The sequence below is a fragment of the Pteronotus mesoamericanus genome, unplaced genomic scaffold, assembly GCF_021234165.1.
Source record: "Pteronotus mesoamericanus isolate MK-2021 breed Mesoamerican mustached bat unplaced genomic scaffold, CSHL_Meso_final contig_27, whole genome shotgun sequence".
In the NCBI taxonomy this organism is placed as follows: domain Eukaryota; kingdom Metazoa; phylum Chordata; class Mammalia; order Chiroptera; family Mormoopidae; genus Pteronotus; species Pteronotus mesoamericanus.
This window is the reverse complement of record NW_026555115.1, coordinates 26,519,948-26,540,736: the sequence shown is the minus strand read 5'-3', so window position 1 is coordinate 26,540,736 and position 20,789 is coordinate 26,519,948. Positions and strand designations below refer to the sequence as shown.

At 37.9% G+C, this 20,789-nt stretch overlaps 1 protein-coding gene across 1 annotated transcript; it reads left to right on the top strand.

Moving 5' to 3' along the window:
• The first annotated feature begins 5,982 nt into the window (after nucleotides 1–5,982).
• On the top strand, nucleotides 5,983–20,345 carry ARGFX (arginine-fifty homeobox). Its single transcript, XM_054574930.1, is given in 4 exon segments — nucleotides 5,983–6,036; nucleotides 19,731–19,860; nucleotides 19,863–20,224; nucleotides 20,226–20,345. Coding segments are annotated over 4 exon segments (645 nt in total). The 3' UTR covers nucleotides 20,325–20,345.
• The last annotated feature ends 444 nt before the right edge of the window (nucleotides 20,346–20,789 follow it).

Genomic DNA, 20,789 nt, shown 5'->3' with positions numbered 1-20,789 from the left:
GTACAAAGATGTAGTTTTAGGCATTGTTTACAATGTCTAAATATTAGTGAAACAAAAATGTCCAGTAACAGAAAATTACATAAATTTTGGTGTATCTATCTGGTGGAAGGCTGTGCAATTTTAATGATACAGATCTGTATACACACCAAATAAGGTAAAGGTCTGAGTCGACACTAAGATACTATTATATATGGTATTCCTAGTAGAATTGTATATTTTTTTAAATATGTGTACATATGTATGGGCACAAAAGTAAATCTGGAAAGATACATACTAGGTGTGAAGGTTACCAGAATGGTGTGCTAAATGAAATTATCTTTTTACCTATGTGTATATTTCTTCAATTGGTTATATGCCAAAAAAAAAGTATGTTAGACTTTTTCACTCTGTTCTTCCTATCCCTTAATCACTCCCTCCGCCTGCCTTCCCCTCCTTTTCTGGGGAAAGGGTACTTTTAGCACCAGAGATGGCATTATAGGGCCTTGGAATTTCCTATTCCCATAGATAATCTTGTGTTCTTTAAAAAAAGATTTTTTTTTTAAACTGTTTGGACTTGAAATTTTTTTAGTCATTCAGTTACACAGAATCATCTTGAAACATTGGCTTAAGGTTTTTAAAAAATATTTTGTCGCCTCCAAAATTTTGGTTGATAGAGGCCCATCTATCCCTTTCATAAATGAGAGAGAGAAAAAAAGATTACATTAATGCCTGCAATTATTCAACAAACCTGCCTTAAAAGTTACCTTCTTGTCCTGACTAGTGTGGCTGAGGGTGTTAAGCATTGTCCTCAAACCAAAAGGTCGCCAGTTCAGTTTACTGTCGAGGCTCATACTTGAGTTGTAGGCCAGCACCCCAGTTGGGGGCATGCGAGAGACAGCCTATCAATGTTCCTCTCCCTCTCTTCCTCCCTTTCTCTCACTCTATGTTTAAATAAATAAAACCTCTTTTAAAAAATTATCTTCTCAGAGAGGCCTTCTTTGACCATCCTTTCTAAATATCACTCACTGGCTCAGCACTCTCTTTTCCTTTCCTCTGCTTTATTTCCTTCATAACATCTATAACTCTCTAAAATGTATTATTTGTTTATTTATAAAATGACTTCCTTACCAGCATGTAAGTTCCATGAGGGCAGGAACTTTTCCTTCTGTTCTGCCTCCAGCACTTAGCACAATATGTAATACATAATAGACACTCAAAACATTTACGGAATGGATGAATGACAACTATGTCAGCCATTTTTCTGGGTTCTGGAACAGAGTGATGCAGGAAAGAGATATAGTCTCTGCTCTCGTGGATCTTAATTTCAAACCGTCTGTCCCCCTTTTCTGAAATTTTTGTTATTTGATCGGAAAATGGAGGTTTAGATTCTGAGGAAGCCTTTATTGAATGTGTCATGTTCTCTGAGATGTCAATATTAACTGCTCATAGCAGACACTTGAATTGTGAACCTTTGAGGATTCCTGAACTTTCAATCTCGTGGAGCTTGAAATTTGAGCCCCGAGCTTATTTAGCATTGTCCTTTTTCCTTTCTCCTGGGGTAAAGGAGGGAATAGCTATCGAGACCTTGAAAAAGGAAGCTTTTATCCATCGAGGGAAAATGGGGTACTCAATCAATCAATCAATAATAAAAGGTGTTTATCATTTTGTGTCTGTCTCCTTCCAGACCGACAGTGTTCCTAGGGTACAGGGTGCTTTCTTTATAAGATAGCCATGTTTTAATTGTTTTAGTTAAACAGTTTAAGTGTTTGTTTTAGTGATATTAATTGCTTTAACCTCATAACAGCCATGAGAGTTTAAGTAATCTTGCCCAAAGTCACACATCTGTTGTAGAGCCTATATGCGTACAGCCTAGTTCAAGTCCATTCTCATCCTTTTCTATGTTTCTTCACCTTTTCCTTCGTTTTCTGCCCTTCTCCTTAAATATGTGGATAATTTTGATTCCTGGGGGAACTACCAAAATTTGTTTTCACATCTTTGCCTTCTCCTACTATTTGAAACGCGTTTGAACATAGACTGCGTCTGGCAAGGATTAGGGAGGAGTTTTAGACCCCTGCCCAGCCCAAGATGAGATCAAGCTGGAGGAAAGCCTTATGGGTTTAGGAAGGAAGAGTCATCCAATCAGACTCCAAAATAGCATCTACTCAGGGAATAAGGATTATGCCCCTAGGGCACCAGCAGTTTAGAATAAATAGATGAGTTAACGGGAATGAAGGCATAATACGCCCTTAAATCATCATTTATGCCACAAAGATTTGCACAGGATCTTCCCCCAGGATGAAAATGGAAGACCAACCCTTACTGCTCCTTTCAGATTGTTTCCTTCTCTCGCAATATACCAACAATTTTCTCCCTCCTCATTTCTGAAACTGGGATCTTTACCACCATCCTGGATGGCATCATCACCCAGCACATTCTCTTCCCCTCAGTGCTAACAGGACAACCCCAAAACCTTGCCTTTTCATAATTATGAAGATGATTGCTTGAGCCCTGACTGGTGTGGCTTAGTGGGTTGGGCATCATTTGCAAGCTGAAAGGTCACTGCCGGTTGGATTCCCAAGTCAGGGTACATGCCTGGGTTGCTAGGGCAGTCCCCAGTTAGGGACATGCAAGAAACAATGGATCAAAATTTCTCTGCCACGCCACTGTTTCCCTCTCTTTCTCCCTACCTTCCCCTTTCTCTAAAAATAAATAAATAAATCAAATCTTAAAAAGAAAAAAAACCCGATGGCTTGAATAGTCTGTTTACTTTTAACTTTTTTACTATAAAAGCTTTGGCTTTGAGATTCTGTACTAAATATATTACCATTTTACCTTCATACTTTTGAAACTTTTTACTTCTGCCCTGGCTGGTATGGCTCAGTGGATTGAGTGTCAGCCTGTGAACTGAAGGGTCTCTGGTTTGATTCCCAGCTAGGGCACATGCCTGGGTTTTTGGCCTGGTACCCAGTTGGGGGAGTGCGAGAGGCAACCAATCTATGTTTCTCTTGCACATTGATGTTTCTATCCCTCTTTCTCCCTTCCTTTCCCTCTCTCTAAAAATAAATAAATAAAAGCTTTTTTATTTCTTTCATGAAAGAAAAAAAGGAGAGTTTGAATAAGAGTTTGAGGGAGTTATTTTGAAAAATATTTCTGAAAAAAGTGTTTCAGAGAAACTTCAGAAAGATTGAGGGGTTGACAAAATTGAGGCATTAAGAGAAAAGTATCAAAAGAAATATTGAAATACTTAGAAAGAGAGAGAGAAAAATATGTGTGCCAAAAGAAATTGGATAGCCAGAACGGGTAAGAAATACGAAGAAGAGAGATTATCAAAAACTGAATGAACAGGAATTGAGTTGATTTTGAGAAAAATGTTGCAAAATAGAGATTTCAGAGACTGAGATATTGTCAGAGATTGAGAAAGAGTAAATGAGTGACTCTGAGTAAGAGAAGAAATGAGAAAATATTGAGTCAGTATGAGAGAGAGAAAAATTGAATCTTGAAAGATTCAGAGAGAGGGAGGAGGTCAGAGGAGGAACAGAGAAGGGGAGGGAAGGAAAAATGAGGAGGCAGATAGGTAAGGACAACTGCAAGAGAATGACAGGAATAATAGAAATTGGTTAGACGTAGATAACTGAGAAATATTTAAAAAGAGAATGAGGTACTGAGAGGGAAAAGAGAGATTTGGGGAGAGATGTTGGGATAAATTGTCAGATTTCTTTGTACTGTGTTCTCTTTCTGGAACACCTGTCAATCATTCTGGTTCCCAGGTTGATTCTTTAATGTCTAATCTTTTCTTTCCTACTGTGCTTTATATTTTTGTTTTACTGTGGGTACATTTATTTTGTTATGTAATAAGTTACTGTCTCCTTTCTTTGGTAGGATGCAGAGTTTGAGTCAAGTCTTTTTTTTCTAGATTTATGGCTTAGTCTAAGACATATGCCCTCTGAACTTATGCCCTGTTGGGTTAGCTGACATGAGGAGTGGGAAGAGCCAGGGTCAGTCTCCCCACCAGCCCAGAGAAGCTAGTCCAACCAGTAGATGATTGCTACTATGGTTTGCGAGTCAAGTCTACTATAGTCATAACTGACTTCCCCCTCTTCAGTTCCAGAATAGTGCTTGTGACCCAGTAGGCACTCAATAAATGAGCAATGAATATGTACAACATGGTGACCATAGTTAAAAATATTATATTAATATTTTAAAGTTGCTAAATCTTAAAAGACCTTAGCACAGAAAAAAATATTTGTAATTATGTACAGTGACAGATGTTGACTTACTGTGATCATTTCACAATATTGTATATACAAATATCAAATCATTACATTGTATACCTTAGGCTAAGATAATATGTCAATTATGCCATAAATAAGTAAATTTGGAGCAAAATGAAGTGATGAATGAATGAATGAATGAATGAAAGAACAAAAAGATGGGTGAATAAGCAAGACTTCCGTCAGTTTGAGGAAGGTGGTGGTAAGGATGGGTGAGCAAAGCACCACAGAGAAAACAAAATTAAAGGGCAACAAAAAGCATCAGCCAGAGTGACTGTAATATATATGTATACATATATATGCATTATATATAATATATATGTCAGATTTTTAACATATTGGCTAATCGAGCTGCAGCCCAGAAAGTTAAGGAGATAACAGCATTTGAAAAGTACAAAGAATAGAATGAGAAGATCTAATATACATCTAATGGAAATTCCAAAAGAAGCCAGTAGGAATAATGAAAAAAGACATTATTCAAAGATATAATGGCCCAGAAATGTCCATATTTGAAGAAATTAAAGAGTGTTTAGATTAAAGACATATAGTTACACATGGACAAGATAAATAAAAACAAATATTACCCAGATATTTTGAGGTAAAAATATAGACCATGGACAAAACACGCATCTTTTTAAAAGCAGCTAGAGAGTACAGAAAGTTTACCTACAAAGGCAAAAAAGTTTGACTGTCAGCAGACTTTTCAAATAAATGAGTTCTATACTCACCTAACCAATTATGCAAGATTGACAATGTAAAAAATATATTTTCATGAAAAAACGTTTGAAAAGGTTTACAATTAAGAGACCATTACTAAAAGAATGATTCTACTTCAGAAAGAATAAAAATGTGCCCAAGAGGGAAAAAGAGGATGAAAGAAGCAATGGTGACCAAAGACCTTTATAAACAAATGGTTAACTCTAAATAAACCCGCCGCCTTCCCCTTCCACCCTCCACCCCCCAGGCGTTACCTTTGCCTTTCTCTCTCCTAAGCTCTAAGAGCCGTTCTTTTGCTCGTGTGACTTGTCTCCTGATCCTACACAGCTCAGCTTGCTCACTCTCACCGCCTCTCTAACTTTCTAAATAAATTTTTTCTTATAATTTGAAAAGAGAAAAAGAAACAAATCAGTCTAAATATAGTACTTATTATTACCCTATTATTCACGAACAGATTTAATCCAAATTTAAAATTCTCAAATTGGATTTCTTTTTTAAAGACATTCACCTATAACGTGAAACAACCACCAAGTATAAAAAGTCAAATAAAGAGGTGGTGGTATCAGAAGGATGAGGAACCAGCTTTAAGGGTTGGTCAAAAGTACGGAGTTTGAGTATAAAAAGAAAACCGACTCTATTCCCAGCAACAGTGATATTAGTCTCTAAGCATACTTTTATTGAATGCATAAATGATTGACAGTGATGAAGGGTGGGGCATAGGGGTGGGTCTGAGTGGTGCAGGGATCTGATTGTGTCAAATTTTACATTTAAATACACGGTGTTTCACCGCCCGAAGACACTAAAGAAACTGCATTTTTGGAGTTTCTTGAAAATGGGTACTCCGAGGGGCTTCATGACAGGTAAGCAGGGATTGGGGGGCTGACAGTGGTGCAGAATGTGGGGTTCGAATGGTCAAAAAGGGGTCAAAAACTCAAAGGAGCAAGATTAAAGGATGCAAATCACTCACTCCATTCCAAATGAGGATAATGATAGAGGGTTGTGAAATGAGGGACGAATGTCGATTGCCTCAAGGAAGTCAAGGTGTAAATGTGAGATCCTGTTACACAAGGTTGGTGTGTGCTTCGCAAGACTCCCATACTTCCCCCGTTGGTGCTGGCCTGGCCTTGCACTATCTTCATTAGAAGCTCCATAACGGCAGTAATTTCTGTGTTTTATTCACTGCAGAATCACCAGACATAAATAAGTGCCCACTTGTGGGAGGCAGACAAATACTTGCTGAGTAAATGCAGTGTCCCTACTGACTTGTGCTCTTCATAGCCCAGAAAACACCTGAGTTCATTTGAAACATGCTTTTTCATTTGTTTCGCAACTTAAGCTCTCAATGTCCTTCCTGGGAAAGTAGGCAGGGGTTAGTGTATACAGGCGTCAGTAAGAACAAATTCATTCCTAGTTACGCTACTCTGTCTGCCCAAACTTGAAGAGCTTATTTTGCTTCATCTTTAAGAGTATAATAACAATTGTACTTTATCCCCTGTGTTTGTTGAGGATTAAATGAGTCGTGTTTATGAAACACTTAGATGTCTGACACTTGGAAAACATCTCCAAATGATGTTATTATTATTGTTGTTATTGTATAACATTCTAATACTGTTATTGTTTCTCACTGTATCATTAATTACTGTATTTACTCTAAGAATTATATTGAAGAACAGATGCTTAGCTGAGTTTAATTTCTCTTTGATTAATTGTCAGGCCCTAGCTCATCCTCTGTTACTGCTTATCAAACTTTCTGTTCTCAACCTCTTTACATTCTTAAAAATTATTGAGGGCTCCAAAGAGCTTTTGTTTTTGTAAGTTGTATGTATAGTCATTTGCCACATTAAAAATTAAAATTGACAAATTAAAAAAATACTTATTCACTTCAAAATAAAATGATAAATGCATCACATGTTAACTATATTTTCCATACAGAAAAAAGGAGGATGTCAATATTTTACATTATAGTAACTTTATCTGCCTTAATAGAAGACAGCAGAATTCTCTTCCACTTTTGCATGCATCTTTTGTAATATATTGTTTGTTGTTGAAATCTGGCCTTACACAGAAAAAGTGTTAGAAAATAAAGGAGTATTCTAATAGCCTTTGTGACCATTCTGAATAGTCTTTGAAACTAAAACAATATTAGGAAGCGCTAATTTCTTAAAGGTTAGTTGCTGTGTGAAATTTGAAATTATATCAATGAACTTTTCGTAATCTGTCATGTTAAAATCCACTGTCTATCTTGCACTTAGAGTGGATCTTGTATCCACACATGATTTTGTGTAACATTGCAGTTTTTTTGCAAAACATTTGTTTACTAAGTTATGCTTTTCTAAATGTATTCCACTGGACATTCCTGACAGAATGAGAGTTAAAAAGCAGACATCTTAATATGGGGAAGACAGCGTTGACCTCAGGAACCCCCTAAAAAGATCTTAGGGAACTCCAAGGCCCTTCAGAGCTCAGAGAAGGGCCCTTGGTTATCCAAGGGTAACGGTTGTCGTAGTAACTGCTTCTCTCTGTCTCTCAGTCTCTCTGTGTTCCTGTCTGACTCATGTAAACTCTTTTCAAATAAAAGCAGAAAAAATCTGTATTCTCCTCCCACTGACACATCACTTCCTCATAGTCAACTGTTTCCAAAGGTGTAATAAGGGGACAATAAAGAACAGACAAATGAATGGGTAAATAAAATTGTTATTTCTCCCAGAAGGGGAAGCACATAGTCCTAAGAGTTAAGAGAACATGGTGAAGTAATTTGGGGAGAAAAGGATAGCTTCTACAAGACAGTGTTGTTTAAACTGAGAAAAAATAGGCAGGTGGGTATTGAGTTGTTGTCAAACAGGACAGACAGAACAGTGGGGATGAGCATGTATGAACACCTGAAACAGGCAACTCACAACTTGTTCAAAGAATTGAAGGAGGTCCAGTGTGGCCAGAACACAGATTTCCAAGAGAGGAGTGCCCAGCATGTGCCACTTTCAAGGCCAAGAAGCAAATACAATTGAAGGCCCACATACCATATACTATAACTATTTCAAAATTGTAAATCAGGCTATCAAACTGTTAAGTAAAGTGTGTTTTACCTGCCCACCTTGACAAATATATCTTCCAGGAAGCTGAGATTCAAATTTTTGAATTTTTGGCTTTGTTAAAGTTCCACATCAGAATGTGGCAATGGAGGAAGAGCTAGCCACAGCCCTTCTGCCATCATTCTCATCCCATCTTTGTACCCAAGGCCCAGTCTCTGTTGACATCTCTCAACCAACAGTCCCCCTGGGACCAGGATGGGACTACACATTGGCAGCCTGTTCTTCCCTCTGGGACATGAATTCAGAACCATTTGACGGAAAATCCTGCAGTCCCTGGTACATGGAATATGACTGAGAAATGGACAAGTCTTCCAGGGTCCATGACACTTTTGTTTTGCAGACTCATGCCCAGTAGGGAGGAGCACATACAGAAAAAGCCAGAGAGAGGCCCTTTTATCTATTTTTGTTCTGTTCATTGTTTTAAAATTAAATCTATTGGGGTGACATTGATTAATAAAATGACATAGGTTTCAAGTGTACAATTTTATAATACTTCATCTGTATATTGCGTTGTGTGCCCACTGCCCAAAGTCAAATCTTCTGTCACTATATATATGACCCCCTTTATCCTTTACTATCCCCCTACCCTCTGGTAACCACCAACTGTTGTCTGTGTATATGAGTTTTTTGTTTTTCTTGATTGTACATTTGTTGCTTTCAGTTTTATATCCCACATATGAAACAAATCATATGGTTCTTAACTTTGTCTGACTTATTTCACTTAGCATGGTATTCTCAAGATTCATCCATGTTGAAAGAGGCCCTTATAAATCCTTGCTACTCAAAGTCTCTTTTGCAGAGCAGTAATATCGGCATCATCTGGGAGCTCATTAGAAATGCAGGATCTCAAGCCCTACCCAAGACATATTGAATCAGGATATGTATTTTAACAAGATCCCTCAGTGATCTGTATATCTAGTAAAGTCCAAAAGACACACAACTCAATGAAAGAGGTGGAGCTGCTTTTTCCCAGACCTACTGCACTGCCAGGCTCCCTAAGCCAGGGTTAGTGAGGATGTGGGATTTGTCCTACGTGCACTGAGGAGGCATGGAAAGATTCTGAGCAGTCCAGTTACATGATCTGTTACATTTTTATAATATCAAACCCCTTCCTTTGAGCATGATATTGTAACAAGCTTTGTGATTGATAGTTAGGCTCTCAGTGAATCCTCACTACAGCCTTGTGAAGTAGAGATCATAATTATTTTTCAGCTGAGATAACAGGCTTAGGGAGGTGAAGTCACTTTTTAAAAAATCCACAGAGGTACTATGTGAGTGACCTGGGATTCAAACCCCAATGGCCTTGAATACATTGCATTCCCCAAAATGAATGAGATCATCACTCTCCACCCCCCTATTCTACTCCACAGACCTACCAATGCAGTCCTTTGGTGTCCAGATTAACACAAGAGCCCCTGGGGCTCCCCAGACCCACTCTTTTGTCTACATGAGTGATCACAGCATTGACAAGATACAATAGAACAAAGTGGATCACAGTGCAACAACCCTCTCTTTTCCCTCCAGTTTCATTCCCACCTCCTGGGTCCTTGAAGGAGGGACAGTTTCAACAGTCAAATAAGTTCCAAGTGCCTCTGGGGCAGGCTGAATCCCATTTTACAGGATGGATTAACTGGTATCAAGATTGGGTAGTTTAGCCTGGGTCCTCTAAGAAGCAGACATCAAAACAGAATTAAACAAACCTGCAGGGATTTTATTAGAGGAAATATCTATACAGAAAATGGGGCAGAAGTCAGGGGAGGCTGGAAGAGCTATTGGACCACTACACAAACCTGACCCCCTGGTGAAGAAGGGAAGGTTGGGTAGAAGAATCCTAGACCATCCACCATGCAGTCTAAATTGGGCAATGTGGTTGATGAAATGTAAATAAGCTTTATGGAGCATGCCAGTGTCATTTTTCTGGTTTTGATAGTGTACTACAGTTATGCAAGATGTCATCATTGGGAGAGGCTGAATGAAGGGTACATAGGACCCCCCTGTACTCTTGGATTTTGTTTTTCTTTTTTCTTTTTCTTTTCTTTCTTTCTTTCTTTCTTTCTTTCTTTCTTTTTTTTTTTTGCAACTACTGTGAATCTGTAATTATTTCAAAATTAAAACTAAAAAAGAAAAACCAAACACTATAAAATGTGATAATTCTTGCTTTCAATATTCATATGTATTTCAAATAACTTAGAAGAGAAAATTAGTCTGTTACATATAAGCAGATATTTGCCATTTTTTGTGGATCTTTCTTCATTCCTGAAGTTGTATTTTTCCCTCTTGCATCATGTCCCTTCAGCCTGAAGAATTTCCTTTAACATTTCTATAGAATAGGACTACTGGTCACAGATTTTCGTATTTTCCCTTAATCTGAGAATGTTATCATTTCACCCTCATTTCTGAAGGATACTTTCCCTAGATACAGAATTCTGAGTTGACAGTTCTTTACTCTCAGCACTTTAAAGATTTTGTTCCACCATCTATCTTGGTTTCTGATGAGAAAATCTATGGTCATTTTATCTAGTTTAATTTTTCTATTCTTTCAGGTCCTTCAGATTGTGTTTCAACAATCTCATTAAAGAAAATATCCCCCTACTCTGAGTCACAAAGATATTGACACATGATTTCTTTTAATATTTTCAAATTTTCATTTTTGAGTAATACATCTGCAGTATTTTTTTTATAGTATGAATGCAAATCATTTTCCTGGAGAGGTAGACACTCTGGAGATTAAACTCATTTGTGTTACAATGAGCCCAGGTCCCTGGGAAACATTGTTTTCCAGTGAATGAATGACTTTAACAGTGTCCCCTTTGTCATATAGGCTTTTCGTCCCAGATGTCAGTATGTCTGATGAGGAGGATGGCCTCAGAGAATCCCCAGGCAGACCTTTGTAACCAAATGGATGATTCCAGCATGAACTTGATGCCACAGAATCCAGCTGGTCCCAGTGAGTATAACCCTCCTTTGTCCTCCTCTCCTCTACCGTTGCCCTCTTCACATGGGGCCCTATAATTGTATATTGCATCTATCTTAAAACAGCTATTTCTTAGGTCAAGTACTGTAGACCCATGCTTGACCAAATAATAACAGATAAGAACACAAAATATAGAGCAGGTAAGAATGTTTTTCCAGGAGAGGACTGAAGCACAGATAGATAGAAATACAAAAATCCCCTTATCCAAGGTAGGACACAATTCTAACACAAATTCTGATGTGTGGATTTTTTCCCCCTACATCAAGCAGTTCTCTTGACACCAGCTAAATTTCTACAATTCAACACAATTCTGATAATATCAACCCAGAGACAGAGTCAGAGCCCACAGTTTAAGGGCTCAGACTCAGAAAACCGCCCTCACTTCAGATGCCAATCACAAGTCAAGGTATCACCTGTGCTTTTGACCAACTGGCTATAAAACAGAGGTTCCATTACTCTCTCTTTGGTCTTGATTAATTTGCTAGAGAAGCTCACAAAACTCAGAAAATCCATTTACTCACTAAATTACTGGCTTATTACAAAGAATACTAAAGAATAAAAATCAATAATTGGATGAAGAGATACATAGGATGGGGTCGGAAACAAAGGAGCTTCTGTCCATATGGAGTTTGGGCCCAGCTTGGTAGCATGTGGTCATTCTGGTTTACTAACCTGGAAGCTCTCTGAACTCTGTCCTTCTGGGATTTTGTGGAGGCTATATGATATAGGTGTGATAGATTAAATCATTGCCCATTGGTGACTGATTCAACCTACAGCCCCTCTCACCTCCCCAGAAATCAGGGAGTGGGCTGAAAGTGCCAACCCCCTAATTAGGGTTGGTTTCTCTGGCAACCAGCACTCTGGTCTTTAGGTGATTTCCAAAAGTGGCCTCATTAACAAACTCAGTTGTGGTTGCAAGGGGCATGTTAGGAATACCAAGACACGGATTTCATTTTTATGGTTCCGAAGAAATTTCAGGAATTTAGGACAAAAGACAAACTATTACAACAAAAGGTGCTCCAATTGGTCTTTTTAAATAATTTTTTATTGATTGATTTTTACAGTAAGAGAGGAAGGGAAAGAGAGAAAGATCGATCTGTTGTTCCATTTATTTAGTCATTCATTGGTTGATTCTTATATGTATCCTGACCAGGGATTGAACCTATAACCATGGTGTATTAGGATGCTGCTCTAACTCAGAGGCCCCCAACGTTTTTGGCCCCAGTAAATAGTTTCTTGGAAGATGGGGTGGAGGGAATAGGAGGAGGAGCTCAGGTGAGCTTTGCTGGCTGGCGCACGGGGGTTGAGGATCCCTGCTCTAACCAGCTGAGCTATCCGGCCAGGGATTATCACTTTTATTTTACCTTCTTTCTCCTCTGAAGCAATCACTAAAATAGGTTTGATATGTTTTTTTTTACTCTGCTCTTTTTATGTTATACACTAAACTATAATTTTTTGAGTATTAAAGAAGAGTGTATTTTCTATATCACATTATATAGGAAAATAATAAGAATTAGCAATATGGTTTTTAAAAATCTGTTTTTCTATAAATCCATTGAACTATTTTAATTGGTAATAATTTCCTTACTTACACTTGATATGTTGAGGAGGTTAACTACTATAAGATAAGTAGAATGATAAGTAGTGAATTATCCAAAATGTGATGAAGTTGTTATATAGCATATGATAAATAAAGCTTATAACTTTAAATAAATACTTCATTTTCAGTGAAAAATATTGTAAAATAATAAAATTAATAAAATAAAATATTTATATTTTACATATGATGTACCACGCATTATCCTGGTGTTTTGTGTGTATTAGTAGTTGACATTAATACATTCATGCAATACATTTACAAACCCTATTATAAAGTAAACACTCTTAGAATTCACTTACTATGCTTGATGAAACTGAATAGGTAGTTTAAGTAACCTATTCATGATCATATTCCTGGACAAGTACACTTAATAAGCAAAGTTTCTACTCTTGAACATAAGTGATTCAGAGATTACCAGTCTCTCTCTGTTCCACTTTTCTAGCCACTCACCTTGGTGAACATAATTCTTGCTTATAACAGTTCTGTCACAGGGTGGATCCATCTCCTTTTGGAAAAAATAATTGCTAGAAAATTACATTTTATTTACTCATTTTTAGCATTTTATTATATAGAAAATTTCTAATACAATGAATTCTCACGAGTCTATCATTTACTCTTATTAAACATAATGTGTTTTTAAAATGGCTCCAAGAACCATTTAAAAAACACAAGAAAGGAGTTGTCAAAAGAGACTGGTTTGTCTCTTTTTTATCTTATTTAGCATAATGTTGATCCACGTTGTAAAATGTATCACTAACCTATTCCTTTGAGTGCTGAACGATAATACATTCTATGGGTATACCACATGTAAATATCCATTTAACAAGGAGATTTGGATTGCTACCAGTTTGGGGCTGTTATGAACAATGTTGCTATGAATAGTTATGTCCTTGCATGAATAAATGTTCTCATTTCTCTTGGGTGGATTCCTAGGAGTGGAGTTGCTGAGTCATATGATACGTTTATGTCAGCCTTTTTAAGAAACTGCCAGACTGTTTTCCAAAGTTGCCATATCATTTTATAGAACCCCCAGCAATTTCCAATTGTTGCATGAGAGTTTCGATTTTTCTACATCTTCCACATGTCCCCTTACATAACTTCTCTGATGAAATTCTACTCAAATGTTTTAATTAATATTAAAAATTTTTTAATTGGAATGTTCATCTTCTAATTTTTGACATATAAGTTTGTCATGTATTCCAGATATAAGTCCTTCATCAGGAACATACTTTCCTTCTGCCTAAAGGATGACCTTTAACATATCCTGTAATGCAGGTTGGCTGGGGATGGATTCTTTCAGCTTTTGTATCTAAAACCATCTTTTCTCAGGTGCTTTTCTCAGCATTGTCTCCTGAACTTTCCAGTGTGTATCTGTTAATGTTTTAGGGATTCTCCTCTTAAACCCTGATGATTTCCTGCTATCTTTCTTCTACATCTGTGTGTGCAGATAAGTGGGAAATCACAACCAATCAACAGCTCCAAGAACCATTTAAAAAACACAAGAAAGAAGTTATCAAAAGAGACTGGTTATTACACCAACATATGAGCATAAAGCTTAGGTGTAAAAGCTATTAGTCTTACTAAAAGAGATCCTATGTCTCTTTTTTTTTTAAATTAGATTTTATTTATTTTTAGAGAAATTGAGAAAGGAAGAACAAAAATAGGGAGAGAAACATTTATCAGTTGCCTCTCTCACACTCCAGTGGAGACTGGACCTGCAACCCACACACGTGCCCTGACTAGGAATCAAATGGGTGACCTTTCGCTTTGTGGGATGACTGCCAACCAACTAAGCCACAGAGGTCAGGGAAATATTTTTTTTTAAGGAGATAATATTTCTTTTCTTTTTTTCTTTATTATTTTATTTTATTTTATTTTTTTCCTGATAAGGAAGGATATACTACTATGTTGTTCTGTTTTTGTTTTTTGGAGTTAATGTAATCTTTTTTTAATATATATTTCATTGCTTATGCTATTGCAGTTGTCCCATTTTTTCCTCCTCTTTTTTCCACTCAAACCTGCACTGCCGAACCCCCCAGCATTTACCCCCTTAGTTCATGTCCATGGGTCATACATATAAGTTCTTTGGCTCCACTTCCTATACTATTCTTAACCTCCCCCTGTCTATTTTGTACCTACCAATTATGCTGCTTATTCCCTGTATCTTTTCCCCCATTCTTACCCCTTCCCCTCCCCTCTAATCTCCATAGAAATCTCCATTTCTATGATTCTGTTCCCATTCTAGTTGTCTGCTTACTTTATTTTTGTTTTTGTTTTTTTAGGTTCGGTTGTTGATAGTTGTGTTTCGTTGTCATTTTACTCTTCATAGTTTTTGATTTTCTTCTTTTTCTTAGTAAAGTCCCTTTAACATTTCATGTAATAAGGGCTTTGTGATGATGAACTCCTTCAACTTGACCTTATCTGGGAAGCACTTTATCTGCCCTTCCATTCTAAATGATAGCTTTGCTGGAGACAGTAATCTTAGATGTAGATCCTTGTCTTTCATGACTTTGAATACTTCTTGCCAGCCCCTTCTTGCCTGCAAGGTTTCTTTGGACAAATCAGCTGATAGTCTTATGGGCACTCCTTTGTAGGGAACTGTCTCCTTTTCTCTTGCTGCTTCTAAGATTCTCTCCTCATCTTTAATCTTGGGTAATGTAATTATGATGTGTCTGGGTGTGTGCTTCCTTGGGTCCAACTTCTTTGGGACTCTCTGAGCTTCCTGGGTCTCCTGGAAGTCTATTTCCTTCGCCAGATCGGGGAAGTTCTCCTTCATTATTTTTTCAAGTAAGTTTTCGATGTCTTGCTCTTCTTCTTCTCCTTTTGGCTCCCCTATGATTTGGATATTGAAATGTTTAAAGTAGTCCCAGAGGTTCCTAAGCCTCTCTTCATTTTTTTTTTTTTTTTTGAATTCTTGTTTCTTCATTCTGTTCTGGTTGAAAGTTTATCTCTTCCTTCTGCTCCCAATCATTGATTTGAGTCGTGCTTTCCTTCCCTTTACTGTCAGTTCCCTGGATACTTTTCTTTAATTCACTTTGTGCAGCCTATACTTTTCCCTCCATTTTGGACCACACTCAGCCAATTCTGTGAGCACCCTGATTAACACTGTTTTGAACTGTGCATCTGATAGGTTGGCTATCTGTTCATTGCTTAGTTCTATTTTTGGAGCTTTGATCTGTTCTTTCATTTGGTGCATATTTGTCTCAGCATGCCTGTTACATTGGGAGGGGCAGAGCTTTAGGTATTCGCTGGGGCAGGGCAACCCAGGTCACTGCGTTGTGACACTGTATGTGGGCGAGGGGTCCAAGAGGGAACAATGATACTTGCTTGGCTCTTGGGCAGCTTTCAGTCACTTCCCCTGCTACCCACAAGCTAATTGGGCTCTTCTTGTACTGATTCTCGGGTGGGTGGGTTTGTGTACACTCTAGGACCCTGTGGACTCTCCTCTGAGGCTGGGAGTTTCTCTGGCGGCCACAACCCTCACAGGTTTTAACCTCCAGGGGTTTTGAGGTTTTCTTTTCCTGCGCTGGAACCCTGGATTGCTCTATCTGTCTCACTCCCCAGTAGTTCCTCCTGGTTTATCTTCACGCCAATGTGGGACCACCCTGTCTGCCAGCTGCCACTTTGCTGCCCGTCCTCCCTGCACCAGCTGCGCATCTCCACCCCTCCTACCAGTCTGGATGAATGTTTCTTTTTTAGCTCCTTGGTTGTCAGACTTCCATACCATTCAATTTTCTAGCAGTTTTGGTTATTTTTTTGTTTTTAAATTTGTTGTTGTCCTTCTTTTGGTTGTGCGAGAAGGGAAAGTGTAACTACCTATGCCTCCATCTTGGCCAGACTAAGGGGACAATATTTCAAATAAATAGACTTAAGCTGATATGATTCAAGAATATATGAAAAGCTAAAAATACACACAAAGATCGATCTTGTCCTTTTATCACCTATAAGCTTTTTGTTTCCTTAATTTACTTGTATATGTTGTGTTTAGGCAGTCACAAATAAATAATTAATTTAAAGCCTTTAATTTCAATACATAATTAAGTCAGACTATGTAATTATAATATAGAATTTAACATCTTAAACTAACAATTTTTCTAAACAGACAACAAATGGTCCAGTAAGATAGTTCACATTATTTTGTTCATATTAAGACTTTAAAATCCAGTGAGTACTTTATACTTCACAGCATATCTCAATCTAGATGTTAAGTTTTCATCAGAAATACTTAATCTGTGTTTAGAGTTTATTAAATTTACATTTGAAAAAGTACATTTACACACTCAAGTTGTCCTAATATAATAAAAAGTTTCCTAATAACTGGATGCAGTTATTAGTTTAAAATATTTCATTAGTTAAATTTTAATAAAATTTATTAAATTTTATAAATAAAATTTATTAAGTTTTATTAAGTTTTATTTATAAAATCTAAAAATTTATTAAATTTTATTTATAAAATTTAAAATTATATTAAAATTTAGTACTTCAGTGGAACCAGCCATATTTTATACCCTTGATAGCCATGCTGGGTAGTGGCTACTGTATTTTACTAAACAACTCTGGAGAGTAAGTAGGTAGCTGGGAAACAAAGATGGTTTCAATTTTGTAGTATTTTCATATATGACTTATTCAAGTAAATGAATAAACCATTTTCTTGTTTTAAAGCTACAGTAACTAGCATGTAGAGATCACAAATGCACTTCCACAGGAGGAGTGTTGGGACAAAGCTGTTATGTTTCTTGCAAATTAAAACAAAATTCCCAGTACTAGTATTCCATAAACACATTCCAAAAGTGCTGTGTCACAAACAACTTATTTGAAAGGGAGCTCTGGCTGGTGTGGCTCAGTGGATTGAGGGCTGGCCTGTGAACTAAAAGGTCACCAGTTCAATTCCCAGTCAGGGCCCATACTAGGGTTGCAGGCCAGGTCCCCAGATGGGGGTGTGCAAAAGGCAGTCAGTCGATGAAAGGAAATATTATGTGCCAGTTAAAACTATACTGTTTAATTAAAAGAATAGGATCAGACTGTTGATTAAGCTATGGCTATTTAAGCTAAATGCAGTTTGAAAAGAATAATTTTATAAAATGTAAATAGAAAAAATTAACATGTATAAATTAATATATTTGATTTCAAATACACAAATATGAATTTCAAAAATAAATTATATACTATCAGTTTAGAAATATGCACATTTAATATGTGATTATATTAAATATATTTTATATAGTTTATTTTCATATACAGGGGCAAAAGTAGATTTACAGTTGTGCATCTGTAAAATGATTTATTCTTGTATTATTATTTATTAATTATTTTATGTATTACTTTCCATACAAAAACTGTAAACTTACTTTTGCTCCACTCTGTATGTTCATAAGTGGTATTAGTCTATAGTTTGTTTATAGCGTTCATCTTTGGTAGGTTTTGGTATTGGTGTTACAGACTTCAAATGTAAGAAGTGAGGCCCAAGTGAGGACCCTTCATCCTTTCATTGAAATGGACACCTAACAGGAGAATTAGTAGAGTATTCCCTTGAATTCTATAACTTAACCTGTGTTTGTATGTGTGTGTGTGTGCATGGTTATTAGTCTATTCAAGGTTTGCAATTGCAGTTCTTGCTTAACAAATTTTGGTAATTGATTGTATTTCCTTAGAAGAATTATAAACATTTCCTTTTTCTCTCACTGCCATTTAAAAATATTCTATATTTTTTAAATTACTGCCACGTATTTAGTTATGTTTCATTTCTTATCAACCTTTACACAGAGGAGTGAATAGAGCTTCAGAAATCCTGGAAAGGGAAAAAAAAAAGCACTTATCAGTCATGATAGACTGTTAAATAAATAAATAAAGAGAGGAAACCCATTTTCAAGAGTATGTTATATTTAGTTGCAGGGGCATGAGGTTTCTTCCCAGTTTCTAAAAGAAACGAAGCGTGAAAGAAGAAAAGAGGGAAGCCACTGTTCACTGTCTGAGGTCAAGGTTAAGGTAGAAAAACTGAACACGTATGAAAAAGGATTTTCTGTTTTTAGTGCAGGGCAAACCGAAAGTCAAGGGAGCCAGTTTCCAAGCAAACAGACTGGGTACAGAGAGAACAAAGAGGTAACATTTCCTAGCAGAGACCAACTCTCTAAAAAGAGGACAGAGCACTGTTACTCAGGACTCAGCTTCTCAGGGTCAAGGCCTGGGACCTGTATCTCTTGGATTCCAACCCTGGTTGGAGGAAAGTCATGGGAGACTCATGGCTGTGGTTTTGGGGAGAGGAAGAAGTAACAGTGTAACAATACCCTCTCCATCTCTGCTCTACAGCAAGGTGGAAGAAGCACCAAAAACGCACCTCATCTACGCATATGCAGCATGAACAGTTGGAGGCTCTATTTAGCTATACCATGTTTCCAGATAAAAACCTGCAGAAGGAACTCGTTTTGAAACTCAGCCTACCAGAGTCAACAATGAAGATCTGTCCAATCCCCTGAGGAATGCTTGGTACCTCCACCCAAACCGCATTCTACTATTCAGCCTGGAAATTCCCTCCATAAGACAATAATGATAACATTTCATTTATTGAGTACATACTGTGTGCTAGTACTGAACTAGGCACATTGCATATGTTGGCCTCATTATGATCAAGTTTAAAAGAGGAGGGAAGCAACAGTTCAAGGGCAAAGTGACTGGATCACAGAGTTAATAGGCAGTAAAGCTGGAATTAGAACTCCAGAGATCTTGTGCTATGGAGCTGAAATAACAGGAGGACTCTTGTCAGGACAGACTCTTCACTTAAGCAAAACCCTGCAAATAACTGCTCCCAACCTCTGAGTCTGCTGAGGCTCCCCCAAAATGTTTTGGAGTATTCTTTACTGTAGAGGCCTTCTAAATAATCCCTAAATAACTCCCTTTTCTTTCCTTTTTCTTTATCCGGGGGCCCAGTCCTGATCCCTTCCTGCCCCCCCCCCCATTGACTCCATTCATGCCCCTCTCTGCTCTCTCAGAACTCAGTGCCATGGTGAGAGGATGCGAGGGTTATAATCTGGCTTTTTTCACCAGGAGAAGCTTCAAACTGCTCCATTAACAGACTGTAATGTCCCCTCTTCTCCAACTCCCAGACTTGGTTCAGGAACCGAGGGGTCAAACTGAGGAAGCAGCAGCAACAGCTGTCATCAAAGCAACCAAGTCAGCTTCTTCCAGCCAAGATTGTGCCCACCTCACCCACAAAATCAACCAATCCTTCCTCTTTTTTCCTGCAGTTTCAGATTTCTATAGCTTCCTTCCACTTCAGCCTGTAGGCGCTTCCAGTTTGGCACAGGATTCTATCATCACTGAGAGTCCCATAAGCAATGACCAAATGCAAAATACTCAGTTGGAGAAGCTGGTGGGCTCAGTTCCTGCTCTGGACTCTGATGCTTATGACATAGAGCAAATCATGCAACTGTACAGTTTTTCTGATGAAGATGAAATGCCCAACACTTCTTTCCATTGCCTATATCAGTATCTCTCACCCACAGACCCCAGCTAGAAGAAAAAGGGTTCTTTTCTTAACATCTTTGCTAATGCAGCTTTGGGTCTATCACCTTGGCAAACCTCAGCCAGTATGGGCTCAGACAAGCTGAGGCCATTTAGCCTACAGCCTAAGAGACAGCCTAGAATTCCAGAACCCCTCCAGTATGGTGGACTTCGGATTTCTCTGGTCAAAGTTCTAATAAATACCAGATTGCACAGAAGTGTCTTCTTATGTCTTATACACTCCTCTCTTCTTTGCTTTGTTTGCTTCTTAACCCAAATATCTGGGTTGGTGTCCCTTTGGTTTCCATAGACATGTAGTAAAAACTAGAGATTTTTTCCAAGTTTAGCTCAGTACTACACAATCAACACTGTCGCACTGCGCAGCTATAGGGGCGCGCCGTCGCCGGGGAGCGGCGCAGAGAGCGCAGCACTCCCTGAAACCTGAGGGAAACAGGCTGGGGCCAGCTGAGGTAGGAGCAGGCCTCTGAAACCCTCAGAGTCCGTCCTGGGGTTGTCATTGACGAGGGGGAATAAACACGAAACATCGTAAACACTTCTCTGTTTGCCAGGAGAGCAGACGGGCACTTCCGTCTTACCAGAGAAGGCCCTGGCACATCCCCTAGTGGGGAAAGCCCCGTTGCCCTTTGTTCCAAGGCTTTTAT